Here is a 22,792-nt window from a genome sequence, read left to right on the forward strand (position 1 = left end):
CAAGCAAAGAAACATGGAGACATACTAAGTACCAAGAAGTCCCTTCCTTTTCAATAGTTAAAAGTGAGAAATACTGACAAATTTTTGCAAATGTTAGTATCCCCACAGAAGAGGCTCAAAGCACTAACACTCTGGAAAAGCAAGAGGACCTTGTGCCACTGTTATTCCCAGTGCAGTGGAGGCAGAACTCTCTCCCATCTTAATCCCTGGAGCACAGAAGAGGAGAAAGAAGAATGTCCTCCCTTTCTATTCAGAGCAGCTTCAAAAGTTAGATGCTGGTTAGCCATGTGCCAGCTGAAAAAAAATAAAGCCCTGCTCCAAACGAGGGATTCCAATGAAACCTTTGAAGCTACTGAAGTAGAAAGGAGCACTGGCTTTTCCAACAAAGTTTAAATGCAGAGATCTAACCACAGTTTATCTTCTGAATTTGATTACAAGGCTTAGCTGAGATATTAGCTCTGGTACAATTTCCAAGATTGTAGAATAGGAAGAATAAGATGATGAAATGGTGAGGGGGTATTAGTTAGGAGAAAGAAAAAGTGTAATGTATGTTTTACTCTGAGCTGTCACTATCAAAGTATTGTCAAAGAGATATGGGAACGAGAAAGAAGTGGAAGAAACAGACAAATATACAGAGAAAATAGATACAGTTAGTGTAAAATAAAGTAAAAACATATCAAGATCACCCAAGATACTCATTGGTAAAACTCATGAGAAAGTTGGCTGCTACGGTGGGATGCAGCATCCCCTGGCTCAGTCACTTGGCTTTGTGGGAAGAGCAGGACAAAACAAACATGCCTTGTTCTAACTAGCACTTGGCCTACACAAGATCTAATACTTTTCTAAGCCCTGGGCCAAATGCCAAACTTTTTACTTAGTTCAACCCAGTCTGATACAATACTTTTTAAGCGGCAGTTTGCTTAAGGATGGAGTTGACACTAAATAAAGCTATGCAGCTACAAGTAGAAGATGAAAAGTGAAGAGGGTAAAAACAACTCCCCAAAACGTTACACCCTCTCATCAGGTCTTTACCAGCTATTCTTGTGTGTTGTTTTCTCAGCCTAAATGAAGCTTAACACGATGGCACATTTCTGCAATACGAGAAATCTGTCTTATTCCACAGAATGTCTGAATTACGAAGAAGCCCTTATATCCAAACGAGATAGGCTGAGAAGCAGAGTAAGACTTTGGACTTCATTAAATTGTTTTATGAAAAAAAAAGAACTTAACTCACACAACCCACAGTACTCACTGTGCCCTACAACTGTGTCACAGAGCAGCTACTGTGTGGCTTGGGTGCCTTGAGACAGAGGGAAGCCTAGATTCTTATACAGTGGGGAGGAAGAGGAAGGTTTTTCTTCCTGTGCGAAGTTCTGCGTGTAGGTTTGTCTGACCTTTACCTGGAGACACACTCAGTTCATAGAATCATAGAATGCTTAGGGTTGGAAGGGACCTCTAGAGATCATCTAGTCCAACCCCCCTGCATACGCAGGGTCACCTAGAGCACGTGGCACAGGACTGCATCCAAGCGGGTTTTGAAGATCTCCAGAGAAGGAGACTCCACAACCTCTCTGGGCAGCCTGTTCCAGTGCTCTGTCACCCTCACTGTTAAGAAATTTTTCCTTAAGTTCCTATGGAATTTTTGGTGTTACAGTTTCCGGACATTTCCTCTAGTCCTATCAGTGGCCACCACTGAAAAGAGACCATCACCGTCCTCTGCACTCCCTCCCTTGAGGTACTTATACACACTGATCAGATCCCCTCTCAGCCTTCTCTTCTCCAGGCTGAACAGGCCCAGCTCCCTCAGCCTCTCCTCATAGGGCAGATGTTCCAGGCCCCTGATCATCCTTGTGGCCCTGCGCTGGACTCTCTCCAGCAGCTCCACATCCCTCTTGTACTGTGGAGCCCAGAACTGGACACAATACTCCAGATGCGGCCTCACCAGGGCTGAGTAGAGGGGCAGGATCACCTCCCTCGACCTGCTGGAGATGCTCTTCTTAATGCAGCCCAGGATTCCATTGGCCTTCTTGGCCACGAGGGCACACTGCTGCCTCATGGTCAACTTGTCGTCCACCATGACACCCAGGTCTTTCTCCGCAGAGCTGCTCTCCAGAAGGTCGGTCCCCAGCCTGTACTGGTGTCTGGGGTTATTCCTCCCCAGGTGCAGGACCTTGCACTTGGCCTTGTTGAATTGCATGAGGTTTTTCACCACCCAGTTGTCCAGTCTGTCCAGGTCCCTCTGGATGGCAGCGCAGCCCTCTGGGGTATCGGCTACTCCTCCCAGTTTCGTGTCATCAGCAAACTTGCTGAGGGAGCACTCTGTGCCTTCAGTTACGCCAAGCTATGACCACATTTGAGCGGCTAAAGCTGCACAATGCAAGCCAGCTGTTAGACCGGTACCTTCCAAGCTTGTCTCTGATACAGCCTGGAAAAGACTGTTCTACAAATCCAAACTGGATGCATCTCAGCTTCAGCAAAGCTACAGGCAGGTTTGTAATACTCTTTGAATATTTCTGAATTAAGAGCTTAACAAGCAGTAGGAATCAAAATAGCAATGGATTGTTAAGAAAATATGTTTAAATCCAGCTCTCGCACTTTCCCCTATTTGCCATAGGCAATGGCTGGTGACTAAGTCAGAGGAAGCAGACATTGTACCCAGCTTTTTAAAAGAATGATGGCTGTTTAAACAGGAACCAGTTAAATGCTGCTTAACAATGTCAGCCTTTCTTCTGCCTCCATAGCTTCTGCAGGACCTCTGACCATTTGCAGCCAGCAGCACAGCGAGGCTCTTGGAAACTGGCACCATGTCTGTACGGCCCCAGGCAGCAGCTCCAGCCCTGCAGGGAGTGCCCCTTTTTGGGTTTGGGGCAGATTTAACCTGTTTAAGTACAGCTCTTCACCATCCCAAGTCAATCTGGGTTCAGGCTCATGGAGAGGAGAAAGTTTTACTTTTTTTGTCCCCCCACCTTTTTTTTTTTTCTTCTTCTTTTCTTTTTCCCCTCAGATCCATTCTACCAGCACTGAGCACCCTGGAAAAGGGACTTCTGAGTATTTTTAGTTACAGCTGTGCAGGTAGTTCCTTGCCCAGGGTGACCATCTGGGTAAGCAACAATTTTAATTGCTTACTGCCATTAGTGGATTGAGGTTTTCATGCTCTTCTTTGAGCAGAATTTACAGCCCAGACTCCACTGCCTGCTACAGCCCATTGGGCAGGGTCTAATGCAAGGCAGTTTAAAGGGAGGAAGCTTGAGGTGCTAAGTAAATTCGTTAGTGCAGAAAGCTTATCCACAAGAAGCCAGTCCAATTATTTTTCCATTTAGACCGTTAGCAGCATAATTTTGACTAAACAATATTTCATTATCCGTACATTATACAACATTTACAGGAGCTTCTCAGCATGTAAGACAGATCAGGAGCATTTTTCAACTGATTAACTTCTGAACTGGTCTGTCACATTTCACCTAAGCAAAATAGGGTGAAGCTGTAGGAATCTTGTGTTTTTATTCTGGGGGTGGATTTCACAGACACCTTACCATAATTAAGTGTGTGTACTTGCATTAAGGGGAGGAGGGAGAGGACCATACCTAGAGGGAGAAGTTTTTGGCAAACTTATATAGAAAAATATATATCTTTAAAAATGAAGTTTACAAAATTTTGCAAGAGGAATAACACTTTTTTTTTTTTTTTTTTTACTTTGAGAGTTCAAACATTTGGCAACTTAGATCTATAGGTCACAACAAATCTATGGTGATGTTAAACAGCATCCTCTATGAATTTTCTAGACAGAATTTTCTAAGTTAGATTTTTGAAAATGTTAAAGAAAAATGTTTAAAACTGTAAAGATAGGTGAGATGATCTTATTCCTATATTTCAAGACTGAAATTCTCACCCTTCTAAATCAGTTCAACATGTTTAATTTTCATGAGTCACTTGCACACTTTCTCTGTACTTGCCACATAAAGGCAGAGGACAGCAATGAATGTCAAGAGAATTTAGCTCAAATTAAGATGTTTGTCTCTCTATACGGTTCCAGAAAACTGGTAAAGCATGCTTGGTATTTTAGAGTACATTTTCCTAAATGTTTTTAGACTCTAGCATCTGACACTGGTTTTGGAATCATCGTGGAACTTAATTAGAATAAAAAGCTGTATTTTGAAAGGGCTCATTCCGTGCCACTACTTTATTTTCTCTTTAATGGAAGGACTCTAAAGTCTTAAAAGTGCTGGCAATATTTATCCTAGAGTGTTTGGTTTGATTTAAAAGGCTTTTGAAAGGCAGAATTTATATTTTTAACTCGTAGGTAAAAAGAGTTTTATTCACTGTGTTCAGAAACTATTTAAGAAAATATTAAAAAACTAAAGATATTGTTCAAATAACAGTATTTTTTCACCTACAATCTTAAGATGATCACTTCATCAGTTTTCATCCCTATGGCTTCTTTTACCAAAGAATTTGCTAATTGTGAACTTCAAGCAGCTAACACAAAGCATAGTTTTATTAGCTGCTTTTTCCTTAAAAAGGAAAAAAAAACAAACAAACAAAAAACTTTAAAGGAACAGGTTAAAAACACCCATGTGTTTAGCATTATAAATTCACCTGCTTCTGTATACTGAAGTATACATCAGCCCTTCTTGTACTCAATTATTAAACTTTTAATTAACTCTTTTTCTTAAAGGTTTAGCTTTAAAAGAATCCTCCCAATTCCGGCTTCCTTTCCCAAATTATTTCCTCTGCACCTCTGTCCTCTGCCCTCCCTGTTTAGAAAAACTTTATGCAAAGCATGAATTTGGACCCTTTTTCTACTTGAAGGCAGTAATGCCACTTCTCCCCTTAATGGTTCTTGTTCTCATCTTTCCAGATAAGATTTAAGCAACAGAGTTATTTGTGTTGTCTAGCACTCAGTTGTCTGAAATCTAGAGTTTTCTGCATTTTTTTATTTCATACAGAGACAAAAGTTATATGCGAATTTTCTTTTTTTTTTTTAAAATAAGCAAAACCTATAAAATAACTTGTATGTGTTACAGCAGTGACCCAAAATGATCACAAGTGGCCCTGAGCACTGCAACTTTATTGAGAAGGGGTTGAACAGAGCTGTTGCCAATGCTCTGTCTGCAAGCAGCTTGCAGAACACCTTTGGCCAAGTGTGGGATGTTAGCCAAGCTCAGGCTGCTGTTCTGTGGCCATTCTTTCCCCTGTGTAACTTTGCAATACAGCCCTCCTAAAACTGTGGCAGGACAGAAGAATGCAGGCTTAGGCTAAAACGTGAAAACTCTTTGTGCTGCTGCTGGTGTCGGGGTACCTCAGTGCAGAAGGAGCCAGAAGTGCACCTCATGCTTGCAGCATAACCTCGGGGACAGAGACATCTTTACTTCTTCATTTACTCTCTAGCCCAGAAAAGAAGAAAGCATCAGCAACATCCTGTGTAGCTACTAATATTCATAGACCTAATGGGAAGCCACTATTCCTGCTGAGCGGTGGATGAATGAAGCACGTGCATCTATGGGCTTTTTGATCTGCTTTTCTCTGGGATTATTTCAAGTTATTTTTTTGTTAATTCTTTTTCTCAGATCTGAAAAGGTAGAAAAATTACTAAATTGACAAAATTGACTCGTGGGCTACTCTTGCTTGCCATAGATATTTTATTTCTCATTTGCACACTTCTCATTCTCCTTATTTCTCAGTTTTTAGCTTGTTTTAAGCAGAAATTACGCTCCAACAACACAGAAGAAAAATTGCTTCAAGGTGTGGAGGACTGTTAACAAAGACGGGAACAAAACTAAATACATAGTTCCTCTGTTTTCATACATATAATTTTATAAGCAAAGTAATTCATTTCTTACCTTCTACATTCCCCTTCCTCTACTCTCTGAAATACTGAACCCAATACTATTTTAACGGCAAAGAAAACACAACGTCCTCATTTCTTGCCTGCAGTGTTCAGGCTCCCAAATACCCCCAGATGTATTCAAGTTAAATATATGAATGCAGTAGATTCCTTGGAAGATACGTGCCCAAAATGATGAAGAGCTAGTTGACATCCTAGCAAGGTGTCAGCCAATTTCTGAACCAATGCCTCAAGAACGACCATTTCTACTTGGGAAGCACCTTGCATCAGTTTACACCCATTTCCCTTCCAGAAGGCTGGTTGCATGATCCCAAAAGGGAAAAAAAGAAATAATAAAACAAGTTGTAGAATACACAGAAAATAAGGTATGCTGAATATAGCTCAGAGCTTGTCTCTTAGTCTGTAGTTTAAACATCTTGATTTAAAGCCATTAACTGTTTTCTTAATACAAATGACAGTAACGCAAAAAAAGTTCAATTCCTAACCATAGAAAAATTATCTTGGGAAATCAGAAGTCGATACTAAGAACTCAGTAACGTAATAGAAAGCCAGTACTTGCGTATGCTAAGCCACTGTCACCCTTTCCATCTTTTCTAGAAATCTAAACAAGTTTATAAAGTTGACAATTTTTATCCATTTTTAATGGAAAATGCAGTTTTAGCAAAACTATTCAATCACCCGATTTTTTTTTTTAAACTGCATATATATATATACACACACATATATTTCTATACACATTACCCCGGTCTAGCTTTTAGGTGAAAACAAAAATAGGTGCACTTCCCTGCGCACTTTGCATCATGGAAAATGTAGTCCTGCTGGATGAGCTAAACCACGTGAGCAAATGAAGCAATGAGGTACTCGAGTTATGGATTTGACACAACATGTCAGCAACTGCTATTCACTGCTAAAAGGAAGCAAGCTATACAGTTTTTTTCCCCACTATAAGTTGCTTACATATATATATATATATATAGAGAGAGAGAGAGAGAGATTTTTAAGGTAAGGTTTATCAAAATGTTTAATTCCATTAAAAAGAAGAAAAGTTGATTGTTCTAAACCAAGGTTATTTCAAAGCTGCCCTTTATAAGGGGAAAAATGCATTGGCTTTATTACTTAGCCCTAATCGTTCCTGTGTGTTTTTTCTTTGGTACTTCTCATCAGCTCAGATGTAACCGTGGCCAGAGCTGTGTCAACTATATCCAGTGGGGGTGACACAACCCAGACTTCATTTGGGGGTGACTCTCTCCTATTTGGGGGCCTTATATTCCAATTTTGAGCCTGCTGCTGCGTTTCCTGCCTCAAGGAAGGCCTAGCATTGAGCATGGTTTTCGGGTGGCTTATTTGAGTGGGTCCTAAATTAAAAAAAAAAAAATCGTTTTTACTCTATGCACTGCAGAAACTGCGAGCATCACACCCATGCCCCTCCTGCCTCCCCCGGCTAAAAATTAACCAGAACAGATGGTCGATGCCAGCAAGATCGTGTGTGTATATATATATATATATATATATATATATATATATATATATATATATATATATATATATATATATATATATATATAATGGTTCTTTCAAGACCAAGGCAAATACAATATTTTAACTGCGCGCAATTTACTCACCGCGGGTGGCGGCACCAAACCCGTCTTCACCTTGGGCTGGCGAGCCCGGAGCTCAGGTTGTGGAATGAGGCGGCAACGCCCACCCGCGTAACGGCCGCTACCGTAGTGACCCTAATAGACGGGGCGGCGCTCTTTGCATCACGCGTGGGAGAACCGACTCTGCAGCAACCTGAAAGCGAATTCACCCCACGAGGCCGCGCCCAGGGCTGTCTCAGTCGCGCGTGGGGAAAGCGACGCCGGGCTCCTAGCAGGAAGAAGGGCTTCGCCCGTTTCAGCTCTTCCCCCTGCCAGGGGCCCGGGCCCTTCGCTTCTCCCCCGCGAGCCGGCCAGGGGCGCCTCTCACCTGCTCTCCGCCCCCGTCCCGCCGCAGCTCGAGCGCTGGTAGCGCCGCAGCCGAGCGCTTAGAGGCAGGCCAAACCCTCCACCCCCGCGCCTCCCCTCCTCACCCCGCCTCGCGGGCGACCACCGTCTCCACTGCTCCACTGCTCCCGTGCCATTACGCGCCACCCGCCCCGCCCGGCTTTCCTAGTAGTGGTGACGGGGTTGAGGCGCCCCGCCCCCACACTCCAGTCCCTACATGGTGAATGGGGGGTGTGGAGACACCCCTCCCTTTCCCCACCACACGCATAACGCCATAGAGAAAATAGACACCCCCACCCCGCCTTGGTCGCTCTATTTATGTTTGTGGCAGCGATTTGCATAAAGCTCCCGCCTCCTTCTGTGGGCGAGGCGTGGGGCCCCGCCTCCATGCCCATAAGGGGGCGGGGGCGCCACTACTGAGCGCTTGCTCGCTTCCTGGTGCCGTTTATAGGATACGGGCACTTCCGCTGGTGCGTAGAAGCGGCGCGATCATGGCGGAGGGTGGTCAGCTCCCTCCTGCCGCCAAGCGCCTCTGCTGTAGAACCGACTATGGCGCCGCATGCAGGCCGGGACAGCGGGCAGGCGGCACCGGGCCCGGCGGCGGCGCGCTCGGCGCCGGACCCTCCTCGGCCGCCGCTGCTGCCTCCGCCCTTGTGCTGCTGCCACTCGGCAAGACGCAGAGCCCCGAGTTGCTGCTGGACATCGCGGCGCGGCGCGTGGCGGAGAAGTGGCCCTTCCAGCGTGTGGAGGAGCGTTTCGAGCGCATCCCTGAGCCCGTGCAGCGCCGCATCGTCTACTGGTCCTTCCCGCGCAGCGAGCGCGAGATCTGCATGTACTCCTCGTTCAACATGGGCGCCGAGGAGCCGCCCGGCGCCGACGCGGCCGCCGACGCGTCCCGCCTGCCCTTCCGCAGGGGCATCGCTCTGCTCGACGGCGGCTGTGTCGATAACGTCCTGCAAGTGGGTGAGTCACCGCGCTTCGCGCCGCGGCCCGAGCGACTTTTCCCGCTGGCTCCTCCCCCGCCCTGCCCGCTGCGGCGTCGCCGACTCCGCGCACGTAGCGCCGCTGCCTCCGGGTGACCGCGGCCGTTTTCCTCCCTCCACCCCTACCCCTTCGCCGCGATGCGGGTCATCCTTGCGCCCGAGCGGTCACAATGGAGCGGCGGCGCCACCTCCTCCCCGCGGAACCGCAGCCGCGGGTGGAAATGAATCAGCAGAAGGCGGCGCGGGGGGAAGGGGCGGGCAGTGGTTCTCGGGGCAGCGGCGGCTCCGCCGCGAACAAAGGCGGCAGCGGCGAAGGAATCGGGCGCAGCGTGGGGACGACCGTGACAGCGGCGGGGAGGGGGGGTCACGGATACGGACTTGTCGCCAGTCCCCCCCATTCTCTTTGCCGCCGAACGAACAAAGCTGCTCCCGCCGCTCTGCGCTGGAGGTGGGTGCCCCCCATCACTCGCCCCTTCAAAATCCGGGGCACGGGGGTCGGGCATGCGCTGTCCCCCTCGTCGTTTCCCCGGGGGTCGCTGAGACCCCCGCGGGGGGGGAGGGGTGTCGGTGCCTGGCGCTTTATGCGCGAGGCGAGGGGGGTGGCCGTGCTGCCCCGCGGACCGCGCGAGTGGGCCGGGCACTCCGTTCCCGTTTCCATGTTAATTTACGTCCTTTCCAGTTTTGCGGCGCTCCCCATCCCCCCGCGCCGAAAGAGGAAGGGAGACAAAAGAGCCTCTTTATTCGTCCCCAGCGCCGGCGGAGCGACGCGCCCGTGACTAAGGGCGGGTGCGGGGCCCGGCCCGACTGCTGCCTGCGCGCCAGCCCGCGGAGCGGCCCGATCAACGGCGCCACTGCGCGCAGCGGCCCCGGCTCCTGCCGAGCGCCCGCCCGGCCCGCCGGTGTTATTATTCATCTGCTCAACTTTGCTGCGAGTTTCCTCACTGGGAAGGTGCGCGTTGAGCTGTGCCTCCTGCGTCCTGGCTGAGCTGCTTTGACAGCGCTGCGGGTTTCCTTTTCTTCATTATTATTTTATTTTTCCTCCCCCTTGCTTGTGCTTGATTGTGTTTGCAAGCGATGAGGAATGACAGGAGTGCACACAGGGAGGGTTCTTGGCTGATTGGTTCTAAGGAAGGAATTTACTGTGAAAATACAGCCAAGGGGCTCTAAAGAAATGATGCTGCCTCTTGCGGGTGTGAAGGGGGGAGCGGAGGGGAGGGGGAGCGGAGGGGAGGGGGAGCGGAGCGAGGGGAGGGGGAGCGGAGCGAGGGGAGGGGGAGCGGAGGGGGAGCGGAGCGAGGGAGGGGGAGCGGAGGGGGAGCGGAGGGGGAGCGGAGGGGGAGGGGAGCGGAGGGGGAGCGGAGCGGGGAGGGGAGCGGGGAGGGGAGCGGAGCGAGGAGCGGGGAGGGGAGCGGAGCGAGGGGGAGCGGAGCGAGGGGAGCGGGGGGAGGGGGGGAGCGGGGGGAGGGGGGGAGCGGAGCGAGGGGAGCGGAGCGGAGCGAGGGGGAGCGGAGCGGGGAGGGGAAGCGGGGAGGGGGAGCGGAGCGAGGGGGAGCGGAGCGGGGAGGGGGAGCGGAGCGAGGGGGAGCGGAGCGAGGGGGGGGAGCCGGGGGAGGGAGCCGAGCTGAGCGAGCGAGGGAGTGGTGCCAAGCGAGGAAGCTGAGCGGACCTGAGCAAGGAAGTGGAGTGGAGCGAGGGAGCAGAGCAGAGGGAGGGAGGGCGCGGAGCTGAGCGAGGGAGCCGAACGAGGAAGTGGAGCCGAGCGAGGGAGCGAACCGAGCGAGGGAGCGGAGCAAGGGAGGGAGCCGAGCCGAGCGAGGGAGCGGAGCAAGGGAGGGAGCCGAGCGAGCGAGGGAGCCGAGCCGAGTGCGCCGAGCGAGGGATCGGAGCGGAGCAAGGGGAGCGGAGCGAGAGAGCGGAGCGAGCGAGGGGAGCCGAGCGAAGGAGGGGAGCAATGGAGGGAGCGAGGGAGCGGAGGGGAGCGAGGGAGAGGAGCCAATGGAGCGGAGCCGAGCGGGCGAGGGAGCGTAGTTGAGCGAGGGATCGGAGGGAGGGAGGGAGTGGAGCTGAGCGAGGGAGCGGAGCCGAGGAAGGGAGGGAGCCGAGCGAGGGAGCGGAGCCGAGGAAGGGGAGCGGAGGCGAGCAAGCGAGGGGAGCGGAGGCGAGCGAGGGAGCGGAGAGGAGGCGAGCGAGGGAGCGGAGAGGAGGCGAGCGAGGGAGGTGGAGAGGAGCGAGGGAGCGGAGGCGAGGGAGGGGAGCGGAGGCGAGCGAGCGAGGGGAGCGGAGGCGAGCGAGCGGAGGGGAGCGGAGGCGAGCGAGCGGAGGGGAGCGAGGGAGCGGAGAGGAGGCGAGCGAGGGAGGTGGAGAGGAGCGAGGGAGAGGAGAGGAGGCGAGCGAGGGAGAGGAGAGGAGGCGAGCGAGGGAGAGGAGAGGAGGCGAGCGAGGGAGGGAGCGGAGAGGAGCGAGGGAGAGGAGAGGAGGCGAGCGAGGGAGGGAGCGGAGAGGAGCGAGGGAGGGAGCGGAGAGGAGCGAGGGAGCGGAGCAGAGGCGAGCGAGGGAGGGAGCAGAGGCGAGCGAGGGAGGGAGCGGAGGCGAGGGAGGGAGGGAGCGGAGGCGAGCGAGGGAGGGAGCGGAGCGAGGGAGCGGAGCGGAGGCGAGGGAGGGAGCGGAGCGGAGGCGAGGGAGCGGAGCGAGGGAGCGGAGCGGAGGCGAGCGAGGGAGCGGAGCGGAGGCGAGCGAGGGAGGGAGCGGAGGCGAGGGAGCGGAGCGGAGGCGAGGGAGGGAGGGAGCGGAGGCGAGGGAGCGGAGCGGAGGCGAGGGAGGGAGGGAGCGGAGGCGAGGGAGCGGAGCGGAGGCGAGGGAGGGAGGGAGCGGAGGCGAGGGAGCAGAGCGGAGGCGAGCGAGGGAGGGAGCGGAGGCGAGCGAGGGAGAGGAGCGAGGGAGGGAGAGGAGCGAGGGAGCGGAGCGGAGGTGAGCGAGGGAGGGAGCGGAGAGGAGGCGAGGGAGCGGAGAGGAGCGAGCGAGGGAGCGGAGAGGAGGCGAGCGAGGAAGGTGGAGAGGAGCGAGGGAGCGGAGGGGAGCGGAGGGGAGCGGAGGCGAGGGAGCGGAGTGGAGGCGAGGGAGCGGAGGCGAGCGAGCGAGGGAGCGGAGAGGAGGCGAGCGAGGGAGGTGGAGAGGAGCGAGGGAGAGGAGGCGAGCGAGCGAGGGGAGCGGAGGCGAGGGAGCGGAGTGGAGGCGAGGGAGCGGAGAGGAGGCGAGCGAGGGAGCGGAGAGGAGGCGAGCGAGGGAGGTGGAGAGGAGCGAGGGAGAGGAGAGGAGGCGAGCGAGGGAGGTGGAGAGGAGCGAGGGAGGTGGAGAGGAGCGAGGGAGGGAGGGAGCGGAGGCGAGCGAGGGAGAGGAGCGAGGGAGGGAGGGAGCGGAGGCGAGCGAGGGAGCGGAGCGGAGGGAGGGAGTGGAGGCGAGCGAGGGAGCGGAGCGGAGCGAGGGAGGGGAGCGGAGCGAGGGAGGGGAGCGGAGCGAGGCAGGGGAGCGGAGGCGAGCGAGGGAGCGGAGCGGAGAGGAGCGAGGGAGGGAGCGGAGAGGAGCGAGGGAGGGAGCGGAGGCGAGGGAGGGAGCGGAGGCGAGGGAGGGAGCCGAGCCGAGGGAGCGGAGCGGAGGCGAGGGAGCGGAGCGGAGGCGAGCGAGGGAGGGAGCGGAGCGAGGGAGGGAGCGGAGAGGAGGCGACGGAGCGGAGAGGAGCGGGCGAGGGAGCGGAGAGGAGGCGAAAGAGCGGAGAGGAGCGAGCGAGGGAGCGGAGAGGAGGCGAGCGAGGAAGATGGAGAGGAGGCGAGGGAGCGGAGAGGATGCGAGCGAGGGAGGTGGAGAGGAGGCGAGGGAGCGGAGAGGATGCGAGCGAGGGAGGTGGAGAGGAGCGAGGGAGCGGAGGCGAGCGAGGGAGGTGGAGAGGAGCGAGGGAGCGGAGGCGAGCGAGGGAGGTGGAGAGGAGCGAGGGAGGGGAGCGGAGGCAGGGGAGCGGAGGCGAGGGAGGGAGGGGAGCGGAAGCGAGGGAGGGGAGCGGAAGCGAGGGAGCGAGCGGAGCGGAGGCGAGGGAGGGAGCGGAGCGGAGCGGAGGCGAGGGAGCGGAGGCGAGGGAGGGAGCGGAGGCGAGGGAGGGAGCGGAGGCGAGGGAGCGGAGCGGAGCGGAGGCGAGGGAGCGGAGCGGAGCGGAGGCGAGAGAGGGAGCGGAGCCTAGGCGAGAGAGGGAGCGGAGCCGAGGCGAGAGAGGGAGCGGAGCCGAGGCGAGGGAGCGGAGCGGAGCGGAGGCGAGGGAGCGGAGCGGAGGCGAGCGAGGGAGGGGAGCGGAGCGAGGGAGCGGAGCGGAGGCGAGCGTGGGAGTGGAGCGGAGGCGAGGGAGCGGAGCAGAGGCGAGCGAGGGAGGGGAGCGGAGGCGAGGGAGTGGAGCGGAGGCGAGCGAGGGAGGGGAGGCGAGCGAGGGAGCGGAGCGGAGGCGAGGGAGCGGAGCGGAGGCGAGGGAGCGGAGCGGAAGCGAGCGAAGGAGCGGAGCGAGGGAGCGGAGCGGAGGCGAGGGAGCGGAGGCGAGGGAGCGGAGCGGAGGCGAGCGAAGGAGCGGAGCGAGGGAGCGGAGAGGGGGCGAGGGAACGGAGAGGGGGCGAGGGAGCGGAGGCGAGCGAGGGAGCGGAGAGGAGGCGAGCGAGGAAGGTGGAGAGGAGCGAGGGAGTGGAGAGGAGGCGAGCGAGGGAGGTGGAGAGGAGCGAGGGAGGGGAGCGGAGGCAGGGGAGCGGAGGAGAGGGAGGGGAGCGGAGGCGAGGGAGGCAGGGGAGCGGAGGAGAGGGAGGGGAGCGGAGGCGAGGGAGGGAGCGGAGCGGAGGCGAGGGAGCGGAGCGGAGAGAAGGCGAGGGAGCGGAGAGGAGCGGGCGAGGGAGCGGAGAGGAGGCGAGGGAGCGGAGGCGAGGGAGCGGAGCGGAGGCGAGCGAAGGAGCGGAGCGGAGGCGAGGGAGCGGAGCGGAGGCGAGGGAGGGAGCGGAGGCGAGGGAGGGAGCGGAGAGGAGGCGAGGGAGCGGAGCGGAGAGAAGGCGAGGGAGCGGAGCGGAGGCGAGGGAGCGGAGCGGAGAGAAGGCGAGGGAGCGGAGAGGAGCGGAGGCGAGGGAGCGGAGAGGAGGCGAGGGAGCAGAGCGGAGAGAAGGCGAGGGAGCGGAGAGGAGCGGAGGCGAGGGAGCGGAGCGGAGGCGAGCGAGGGAGGGGAGCGGAGGCGAGGGAGCGGAGGCGAGCGAGGGAGGGGAGCGGAGGCGAGGGAGCGGAGCGGAGGCGAGGGAGAGGAGCGGGGCGAGGGAGCGGAGGCGAGGGAGGGGAGCGGAGGCGAGGGAGCGGAGGCGAGCGAGGGAGCGGAGCGGAGCGGAGGCGAGGGAGCGGAGGCGAGCGAGGGAACGGAGCGAGGGAGCGGAGAGGAACGAGCGAGGGAGCGGAGCGGAGGCGAGCGAGGGAGGCAGCGGAGAGGAGCGAGGGAGGGAGCGGAGGCGAGGGAGGGAGCGGAGGCGAGGGAGGGAGCGGAGCGGAGCGAGGGAGGGAGCCGAGGGAGCGGAGCGGAGGCGAGCGAGGGAGGGAGCGGAGCGAGGGAGGGAGCGGAGAGGAGGCGAAAGAGCGGAGAGGAGCGAGCGAGGGAGCGGAGAGGAGGCGAGCGAGGAAGATGGAGAGGAGGCGAGGGAGCGGAGAGGATGCGAGCAAGGGAGCTGGAGAGGAGGCGAGGGAGCGGAGAGGAGGCGAGGGAGCGGAGAGGAGGCGAGGGAGCGGAGAGGATGCGAGGGAGGTGGAGAGGAGCGAGGGAGGTGGAGAGGAGCGAGGGAGGGGAGCGGAGGCAGGGGAGCGGAGGCGAGGGAGGGAGGGGAGCGGAAGCGAGGGAGGGGAGCGGAAGCGAGGGAGCGGAGGCGAGTGAGGGAGGGGAGCGGAGGCGAGCGAGGGAGCGGAGCCGAGGCGAGGGAGCGGAGAGGAGCGGAGGCGAGGGAGCGGAGAGGAGCGGAGGCGAGCGAGGGAGCGGAGGCGAGCGAGGGAGCGGAGCCGAGGCGAGGGAGCGGAGAGGAGCGGAGGCGAGGGAGCGGACAGGAGCGGAGGCGAGCGAGGGAGCGGAGCGGAGGCGAGGGAGCGGAGCGGAGGCGAGGGAGCGGAGAGGAGGCGAGGGAGCGGAGAGGAGGCGAGCGAGGAAGATGGAGAGGAGGCGAGGGAGCGGAGAGGATGCGAGCGAGGGAGGTGGAGAGGAGCGAGGGAGCGGAGAGGATGCGAGCGAGGGAGGTGGAGAGGAGCGAGGGAGCGGAGGCGAGCGAGGGAGGTGGAGAGGAGCGAGGGAGGGGAGCGGAGGCAGGGGAGCGGAGGCGAGGGAGGGAGGGGAGCGGAAGCGAGGGAGGGGAGCGGAAGCGAGGGAGCGAGGGGAGCGGAGGCGAGCGAGGGAGCGGAGCGGAGCGGAGGCGAGGGAGCGGAGAGGAGCCGAGGCGAGAGAGGGAGCGGAGCCTAGGCGAGAGAGGGAGCGGAGCCGAGGCGAGGGAGCGGAGCGGAGGCGAGCGAGGGAGGGGAGCGGAGGCGAGCGAGGGAGGGGAGCGGAGCGAGGGAGCGGAGCGGAGGCGACCGAGGGAGGGGAGCGGGGCGAGGGAGCGGAGCGGAGGCGAGGGAGAGGAGCGGGGCGAGGGAGCGGAGGCGAGGGAGGGGAGCGGAGGCGAGGGAGCGGAGGCGAGCGAGGGAGCGGAGCGGAGGCGAGGGAGCGGAGGCGAGCGAGGGAGCGGAGCGAGGGAGCGGAGAGGAACGAGCGAGGGAGCGGAGCGGAGGCGAGGGAGAGGAGCGGGGCGAGGGAGCGGAGGCGAGGGAGGGGAGCGGAGGCGAGGGAGCGGAGGCGAGCGAGGGAGCGGAACGGAGCGAGGGAGCGGAGCGGAGGCGAGGGAGAGGAGCGGGGCGAGGGAGCGGAGGCGAGGGAGGGGAGCGGAGGCGAGGGAGCGGAGGCGAGCGAGGGAGCGGAGCGGAGGCGAGGGAGCGGAGGCGAGCGAGGGAGCGGAGCGAGGGAGCGGAGAGGAACGAGCGAGGGAGCGGAGCGGAGGCGAGCGAGGGAGGCAGCGGAGAGGAGCGAGGGAGGGAGCGGAGGCGAGGGAGGGAGCGGAGCGGAGCGAGGGAGGGAGCCGAGGGAGCGGAGCGGAGGCGAGCGAGGGAGGGAGCGGAGCGAGGGAGGGAGCGGAGAGGAGGCGAGGGAGCGGAGAGGAGCGAGCGAGGGAGCGGAGAGGAGGCGAAAGAGCGGAGAGGAGCGAGCGAGGGAGCGGAGAGGAGGCGAGCGAGGAAGATGGAGAGGAGGCGAGGGAGCGGAGAGGATGCGAGCAAGGGAGCTGGAGAGGAGGCGAGGGAGCGGAGAGGAGGCGAGGGAGCGGAGAGGATGCGAGGGAGGTGGAGAGGAGCGAGGGAGGTGGAGAGGAGCGAGGGAGGGGAGCGGAGGCAGGGGAGCGGAGGCGAGGGAGGGAGGGGAGCGGAAGCGAGGGAGGGGAGCGGAAGCGAGGGAGCGGAGGCGAGCGAGGGAGGGGAGCGGAGGCGAGCGAGGGAGCGGAGCCGAGGCGAGGGAGCGGAGAGGAGCGGAGGCGAGGGAGCGGAGAGGAGCGGAGGCGAGCGAGGGAGCGGAGGCGAGCGAGGGAGCGGAGCCGAGGCGAGGGAGCGGAGAGGAGCGGAGGCGAGGGAGCGGACAGGAGCGGAGCCGAGGCGAGGGAGCGGAGCCGAGGCGAGGGAGCGGAGCGGAGGCGAGGGAGCGGAGAGGAGGCGAGGGAGCGGAGAGGAGGCGAGGGAGCGGAGAGGAGGCGAGCGAGGAAGATGGAGAGGAGGCGAGGGAGCGGAGAGGATGCGAGCGAGGGAGGTGGAGAGGAGCGAGGGAGCGGAGGCGAGCGAGGGAGGTGGAGAGGAGCGAGGGAGGGGAGCGGAGGCAGGGGAGCGGAGGCGAGCGAGGGAGGTGGAGAGGAGCGAGGGAGGGGAGCGGAGGCAGGGGAGCGGAGGCGAGGGAGGGAGGGGAGCGGAAGCGAGGGAGGGGAGCGGAAGCGAGGGAGCGAGGGGAGCGGAGGCGAGCGAGGGAGCGGAGCGGAGCGGAGGCGAGGGAGCGGAGAGGAGCCGAGGCGAGAGAGGGAGCGGAGCCTAGGCGAGAGAGGGAGCGGAGCCGAGGCGAGGGAGCGGAGCCTAGGCGAGAGAGGGAGCGGAGCCGAGGCGAGGGAGCGGAGCGGAGGCGAGCGAGGGAGGGGAGCGGAGGCGAGCGAGGGAGGGGAGCGGAGGCGAGCGTGGGAGTGGAGCGGAGGCGAGGGAGCGGAGCGGAGGCGAGCGAGGGAGGGGAGGCGAGCGAGGGAGGGGAGGCGAGCGAGGGAGCGGAGCGGAGGCGAGGGAGCGGAGCGGAGGCGAGCGAAGGAGCGGAGCGAGGGAGCGGAGCGGAAGCGAGCGAAGGAGCGGAGCGAGGGAGCGGAGCGGAGCGAGGGAGCGGAGCGGAAGCGAGCGAAGGAGCGGAGCGAGGGAGCGGAGCGGAAGCGAGCGAAGGAGCGGAGCGAGGGAGCGGAGCGGAAGCGAGGGAGCGGAGCGGAGGCGAGGGAGCGGAGGCGAGGGAGCGGAGCGGAGGCGAGGGAGCGGAGGCGAGCGAGGGAGCGGAGAGGAGGCGAGCGAGGAAGGTGGAGAGGAGCGAGGGAGTGGAGAGGAGGCGAGCGAGGGAGGTGGAGAGGAGCGAGGGAGGGGAGCGGAGGAGAGGGAGGGGAGCGGAGGCGAGGGAGGGAGGGGAGCGGAGGCGAGGGAGGGGAGCGGAGGCGAGGGAGGGAGCGGAGCGGAGGAGAGGGAGGGAGCGGAGCGGAGGAGAGGGAGCGGAGAGGAGGCGAGGGAGCGGAGCGGAGAGGAGGCGAGGGAGCGGAGAGGAGGCGAGGGAGCGGAGGCGAGGGAGCGGAGCGGAGGCGAGCGAAGGAGCGGAGCGAGGGAGCGGAGCGGAGGCGAGGGAGCGGAGCGAGGGAACGGAGCGGAGGCGAGGGAGCGGAGCGGAGGCGAGCGAAGGAGCGGAGCGAGGGAGCGGAGCGGAGGCGAGCGAATGAGTGGAGCGAGGGAGCGGAGAGGGGGCGAGGGAACGGAGAGGGGGCGAGGGAGCGGAGGCGAGCGAGGGAGCGGAGAGGAGGCGAGCGAGGAAGGTGGAGAGGAGCGAGGGAGTGGAGAGGAGGCGAGCGAGGGAGGTGGAGAGGAGCGAGGGAGGGGAGCGGAGGAGAGGGAGGGGAGCGGAGGCGAGGGAGGGAGCGGAGCGGAGGCGAGGGAGCGGAGAGGAGGCGAGGGAGCGGAGCGGAGAGAAGGCGAGGGAGCGGAGAGGAGCGGAGGCGAGGGAGCGGAGCGGAGGCGAGGGAGCGGAGAGGAGGCGAGGGAGCGGAGAGGAGCGGAGGCGAGGGAGCGGAGCGGAGGCGAGGGAGCGGAGAGGAGGCGAGGGAGCGGAGCGGAGAGAAGGCGAGGGAGCGGAGAGGAGCGGAGGCGAGGGAGCGGAGAGGAGGCGAGGGAGCGGAGCGGAGAGGAGGCGAGGGAGCGGAGCGGAGAGAAGGCGAGGGAGCGGAGAGGAGCGGAGGCGAGGGAGCGGAGCGGAGGCGAGCGAGGGAGGGGAGCGGAGGCGAGGGAGCGGAGGCGAGCGAGGGAGGGGAGCGGAGGCGAGGGAGCGGAGGCGAGCGAGGGAGCGGAGCGGAGGCGAGGGAGAGGAGCGGGGCGAGGGAGCGGAGGCGAGGGAGGGGAGCAGAGGCGAGGGAGCGGAGGCGAGGGAGGGAGCGGAGCGGAGGCGAGGGAGCGGAGGCGAGCGAGGGAACGGAGCCAGGGAGCGGAGGCGAGCGAGGGAACGGAGCGAGGGAGCGGAGAGGAACGAGCGAGGGAGCGGAGCGGAGGCGAGCGAGGGAGCGGAGCGGAGAGGAGCGAGGGAGCGGAGCGGAGAGGAGCGAGGGAGGGAGCGGAGGCGAGGGAGGGAGCGGAGCGGAGCGAGGGAGGGAGCCTTGGGAGCGGAGCGGAGGCGAGCGAGGGAGGGAGCGGAGAGGAGGCGAGGGAGCGGAGAGGAGCGGAGGCGAGCGAGGGAGCGGAGGCGAGCGAGGGAGCGGAGCGGAGGCGAGGGAGCGGAGCGGAGGCGAGCGAGGGAGGGGAGGCGAGCGAGGGAGGGGAGGCGAGCGAGGGAGGGGAGGCGAGCGAGGGAGCGGAGCGGAGGCGAGCGAAGGAGCGGAGCGAGGGAGCGGAGCGGAGGCGAGGGAGCGGAGAGGAGCGGAGCGGAGGCGAGGGAGCGGAGCAGAGGCGAGGGAGCGGAGCGGAGGCGAGCGAGGGAGGGGAGCGGAGCGAGGGAGCGGAGCGGAGGCGAGGGAGCGGAGCGGAGGCGAGCGAAGGAGCGGAGCGAGGGAGCGGAGCGGAGGCGAGGGAGCGGAGCGGAGGCGAGCGAAGGAGTGGAGCGAGGGAGCGGAGCGGAGGCGAGGGAGCGGAGAGGAGCGAGCGAGGGAGCGGAGAGGGGGCGAGGGAACGGAGAGGGGGCGAGGGAACGGAGGCATGCGAGGGAGCGGAGAGGAGGCGAGCGAGGAAGGTGGAGAGGAGCGAGGGAGCGGAGAGGAGGCGAGCGAGGGAGGTGGAGAGGAGCGAGGGAGGGGAGTGGAGGCAGGGGAGCGGAGGAGAGGGAGGGGAGCGGAGGCAGGGGAGCGGAGGAGAGGGAGGGGAGCGGAGGCGAGGGAGGGAGGGAGCGGAACGGAGGCGAGGGAGGGAGCGGAGCGGAGCGGAGGCGAGGGAGCGGAGCGGAGGCGAGGGAGCGGAGCGGAGGCGAGGGAGCGGTGCGGAGCGGAGGCGAGGGAGCGGAGAGGAGGCGAGGGAGCAGAGCGGAGAGAAGGCGAGGGAGCAGAGCGGAGAGAAGGCGAGGGAGCGGAGCGGAGGCGAGCGAGGGAGGGGAGCGGAGGTGAGGGAGCGGAGCGGGGCGAGGGAGCGGAGCGGAGGCGAGCGAGGGAGGGGAGCGGAGGCGAGGGAGCGGAGCGGGGCGAGGGAGCGGAGGCGAGGGAGGGGAGCGGAGGCGAGGGAGCGGAGGGGAGCGAGGGAGCGGAGCGGAGCGGAGACGAGGGAGCGGAGGCGAGCGAGGGAACAGAGCGAGGGAGCGGAGAGGAACGAGCGAGGGAGCGGAGCGGAGGCGAGGGAGCGGAGGCGAGCGAGCGAGGGAGCGGAGGCGAGGGAGCGGAGGCGAGGGAGCGAAACGGAGGCGAGCGAAGGAGCGGAGCGAGGGAGCGGAGCGGAGCGAGGGAGCGGAGCGGAGGCGAGGGAGCGGAGCGAGGGAACGGAGCGGAGGCGAGGGAGCGGAGCGGAGGCGAGCGAAGGAGCGGAGCGAGGGAACGGATCGGAGGCGAGGGAGCGGAGAGGGGGCGAGGGAGCGGAGAGGGGGCGAGGGAACGGAGAGGGGGCGAGGGAGCGGAGGCGAGCGAGGGAGCGGAGAGGAGGCGAGCGAGGAAGGTGGAGAGGAGCAAGGGAGTGGAGAGGAGGCGAGCGAGGGAGGTGGAGAGGAGCGAGGGAGGGGAGCGGAGGGAGGGGAGCGGAGGAGAGGGAGGGGAGCGGAGGCGAGGGAGGGAGCGGAGCGGAGGCGAGGGAGCGGAGAGGAGGCGAGGGAGCGGAGCGGAGCGGAGGCGAGGGAGCGGAGCGGAGGCGAGGGAGCGGAGAGGAGGCGAGGGAGCGGAGAGGAGCGGAGGCGAGGGAGCGGAGAGGAGGCGAGGGAGCAGAGCGGAGAGAAGGCGAGGGAGCGGAGAGGAGCGGAGGTGAGGGAGCGGAGCGGAGGCGAGCGAGGGAGGGGAGCGGAGGCGAGGGAGCGGAGGCGAGCGAGGGAGGGGAGCGGAGGCGAGGGAGCGGAGGCGAGCGAGGGAGCGGAGCGGAGGCGAGGGAGCGGAGCGGAGGCGAGGGAGAGGAGCGGGGCGAGGGAGCGGAGGCGAGGGAGCGGAGCGGAGGCGAGGGAGCGGAGGCGAGCGAGGGAGCGGAGCGGAGCGGAGGCGAGGGAGCGGAGGCGAGCGAGGGAGCGGAGCGGAGCGGAGGCGAGGGAGCGGAGGCGAGCGAGGGAACGGAGCGAGGGAGCGGAGAGGAACGAGCGAGGGAGCGGAGCGGAGGCGAGCGAGGGAGCGGAGCGGAGGCGAGCGAGGGAGGGAGCGGAGGCGAGGGAGGGAGCCGAGGGAGCGGAGCGGAGGCGAGCGAGGGAGGGAGCGGAGAGGAGGCGAGGGAGCGGAGAGGAGCGAGCGAGGGAGCGGAGAGGAGGCGAGGGAGCGGAGAGGAGCGAGCGAGGGAGCGGAGAGGAGGCGAAAGAGCGGAGAGGAGCGAGCGAGGGAGCGGAGAGGAGGCGAGCGAGGAAGATGGAGAGGAGGCGAGGGAGCGGAGAGGATGCGAGCGAGGGAGGTGGAGAGGAGCGAGGGAGCGGAGGCGAGCGAGGGAGGTGGAGAGGAGCGAGGGAGGGGAGCGGAGGCAGGGGAGCGGAGGCGAGGGAGGGAGTGGAGCGGAAGCGAGGGAGGGGAGCGGAAGCGAGGGAGCGGAGGCGAGGGAGGGAGCGGAGCGGAGGCGAGCGAGGGAGCGGAGCCGAGGCGAGGGAGCGGAGAGGAGCGGAGGCGAGGGAGCGGAGAGGAGCGGAGGCGAGCGAGGGAGCGGAGGCGAGCGAGGGAGCGGAGCCGAGGCGAGGGAGCGGAGCCGAGCGGAGGCGAGGGAGCGGAGCGGAGGCGAGCGAGGGAGGGGAGCGGAGCGAGGGAGCGGAGTAGAGGCGAGCGAGGGAGGGGAGCGGAGGCGAGGGAGGGGAGGCGAGCGAGGGAGGGGAGGCGAGCGAGGGAGCGGAGCGGAGGCGAGCGAAGGAGTGGAGGCGAGGGAGCGGAGCGGAGGCGAGCGAGGGAGGGGAGCGGAGCGAGGGAGGGGAGCGGAGGCGAGGGAGCGGAGCGGAGGCGAGCGAGGGAGGGGAGCGGAGCGAGGGAGGGGAGCGGAGCGAGGGAGCGGAGCGGAGGCGAGGGAGCGGAGCAGAGGCGAGCGAGGGAGGGGAGGCGAGCGAGGGAGCGGAGCGGAGGCGAAGGAGCGGAGCGGAGGCGAGCGAAGGAGCGGAGCGAGGGAGCGGAGCGGAGGCGAGGGAGCGGAGCGGAGGCGAGCGAAGGAGTGGAGCGAGGGAGCGGAGCGGAGGCGAGGGAGCGGAGAGGAGCGAGCGAGGGAGCGGAGAGGGGGCGAGGGAGCGGAGAGGGGGCGAGGGAGCGGAGAGGAGGCGAGCGAGGAAGGGGAGGCGAGCGAGGGAGCGGAGCGGAGGCGAGGGAGCGGAGGCGAGCGAGGGAACGGAGCGAGGGAGCGGAGAGGAACGAGCGAGGGAGCGGAGCGGAGGCGAGCGAGGGAGCGGAGCGGAGGCGAGCGAGGGAGCGGAGCGGAGAGGAGCGAGGGAGGGAGCCGAGGGAGCGGAGCGGAGGCGAGCGAGGGAGGGGAGCGGAGCGAGGGAGGGGAGCGGAGCGAGGGAGCGGAGCGGAGGCGAGCGTGGGAGTGGAGCGGAGGCGAGGGAGCAAAGCAGAGGCGAGCGAGGGAGGGGAGGCGAGCGAGGGAGCGGAGCGGAGCGGAGGCGAGGGAGCGGAGCGGAGGCGAGCGAAGGAGCGGAGCGAGGGAGCGGAGCGGAGCGAGGGAGCGGAGCGGAGGCGAGGGAGCGGAGCGGAGGCGAGCGAAGGAGCGGAGCGAGGGAGCGGAGCGGAGGCGAGGGAGCGGAGCGGAGGCGAGCGAAGGAGTGGAGCGAGGGAGCGGAGCGGAGGCGAGGGAGCGGAGAGGGGGCGAGGGAACGGAGAGGGGGCGAGGGAACGGAGAGGGGGCGAGGGAGCGGAGGCAAGCGAGGGAGCGGAGAGGAGGCGAGCGAGGAAGGTGGAGAGGAGCGAGGGAGCGGAGAGGAGGCGAGCGAGGGAGGTGGAGAGGAGCGAGGGAGGGGAGTGGAGGCAGGGGAGCGGAGGAGAGGGAGGGGAGCGGAGGCAGGGGAGCGGAGGAGAGGG

At 62.8% G+C, this 22,792-nt stretch overlaps 1 protein-coding gene and 1 long non-coding RNA gene across 2 annotated transcripts in view; one reads left to right on the forward strand and one right to left on the reverse strand.

Annotated features, from left to right (window-relative positions):
- Window positions 1-7,511, reverse strand: part of LOC148596267 (uncharacterized) — a 32,279-nt gene extending 24,768 nt beyond the window's left edge. The window contains exon 1 of the long non-coding RNA XR_015913337.1: window positions 7,468-7,511. This is a non-coding gene — a long non-coding RNA (uncharacterized LOC148596267). The remainder of the gene's footprint in view (window positions 1-7,467) is intronic.
- An 807-nt stretch (window positions 7,512-8,318) lies between these two features.
- LOC104564843 (zinc finger SWIM domain-containing protein 6) overlaps window positions 8,319-22,792 on the forward strand; it is a 176,352-nt gene continuing 161,878 nt past the window's right edge. The window contains exon 1 of the mRNA XM_088524391.1: window positions 8,319-8,790. Within this exon, the coding sequence (XP_088380517.1) occupies window positions 8,319-8,790 (472 nt within the window). The remainder of the gene's footprint in view (window positions 8,791-22,792) is intronic.

The sequence above is a fragment of the Tinamus guttatus genome, unplaced genomic scaffold (assembly GCF_059628265.1).
Source record: "Tinamus guttatus ecotype Peru unplaced genomic scaffold, ASM5962826v1 Tinamus_guttatus_pri_ptg000020l, whole genome shotgun sequence".
Lineage (NCBI taxonomy): Eukaryota > Metazoa > Chordata > Aves > Tinamiformes > Tinamidae > Tinamus > Tinamus guttatus.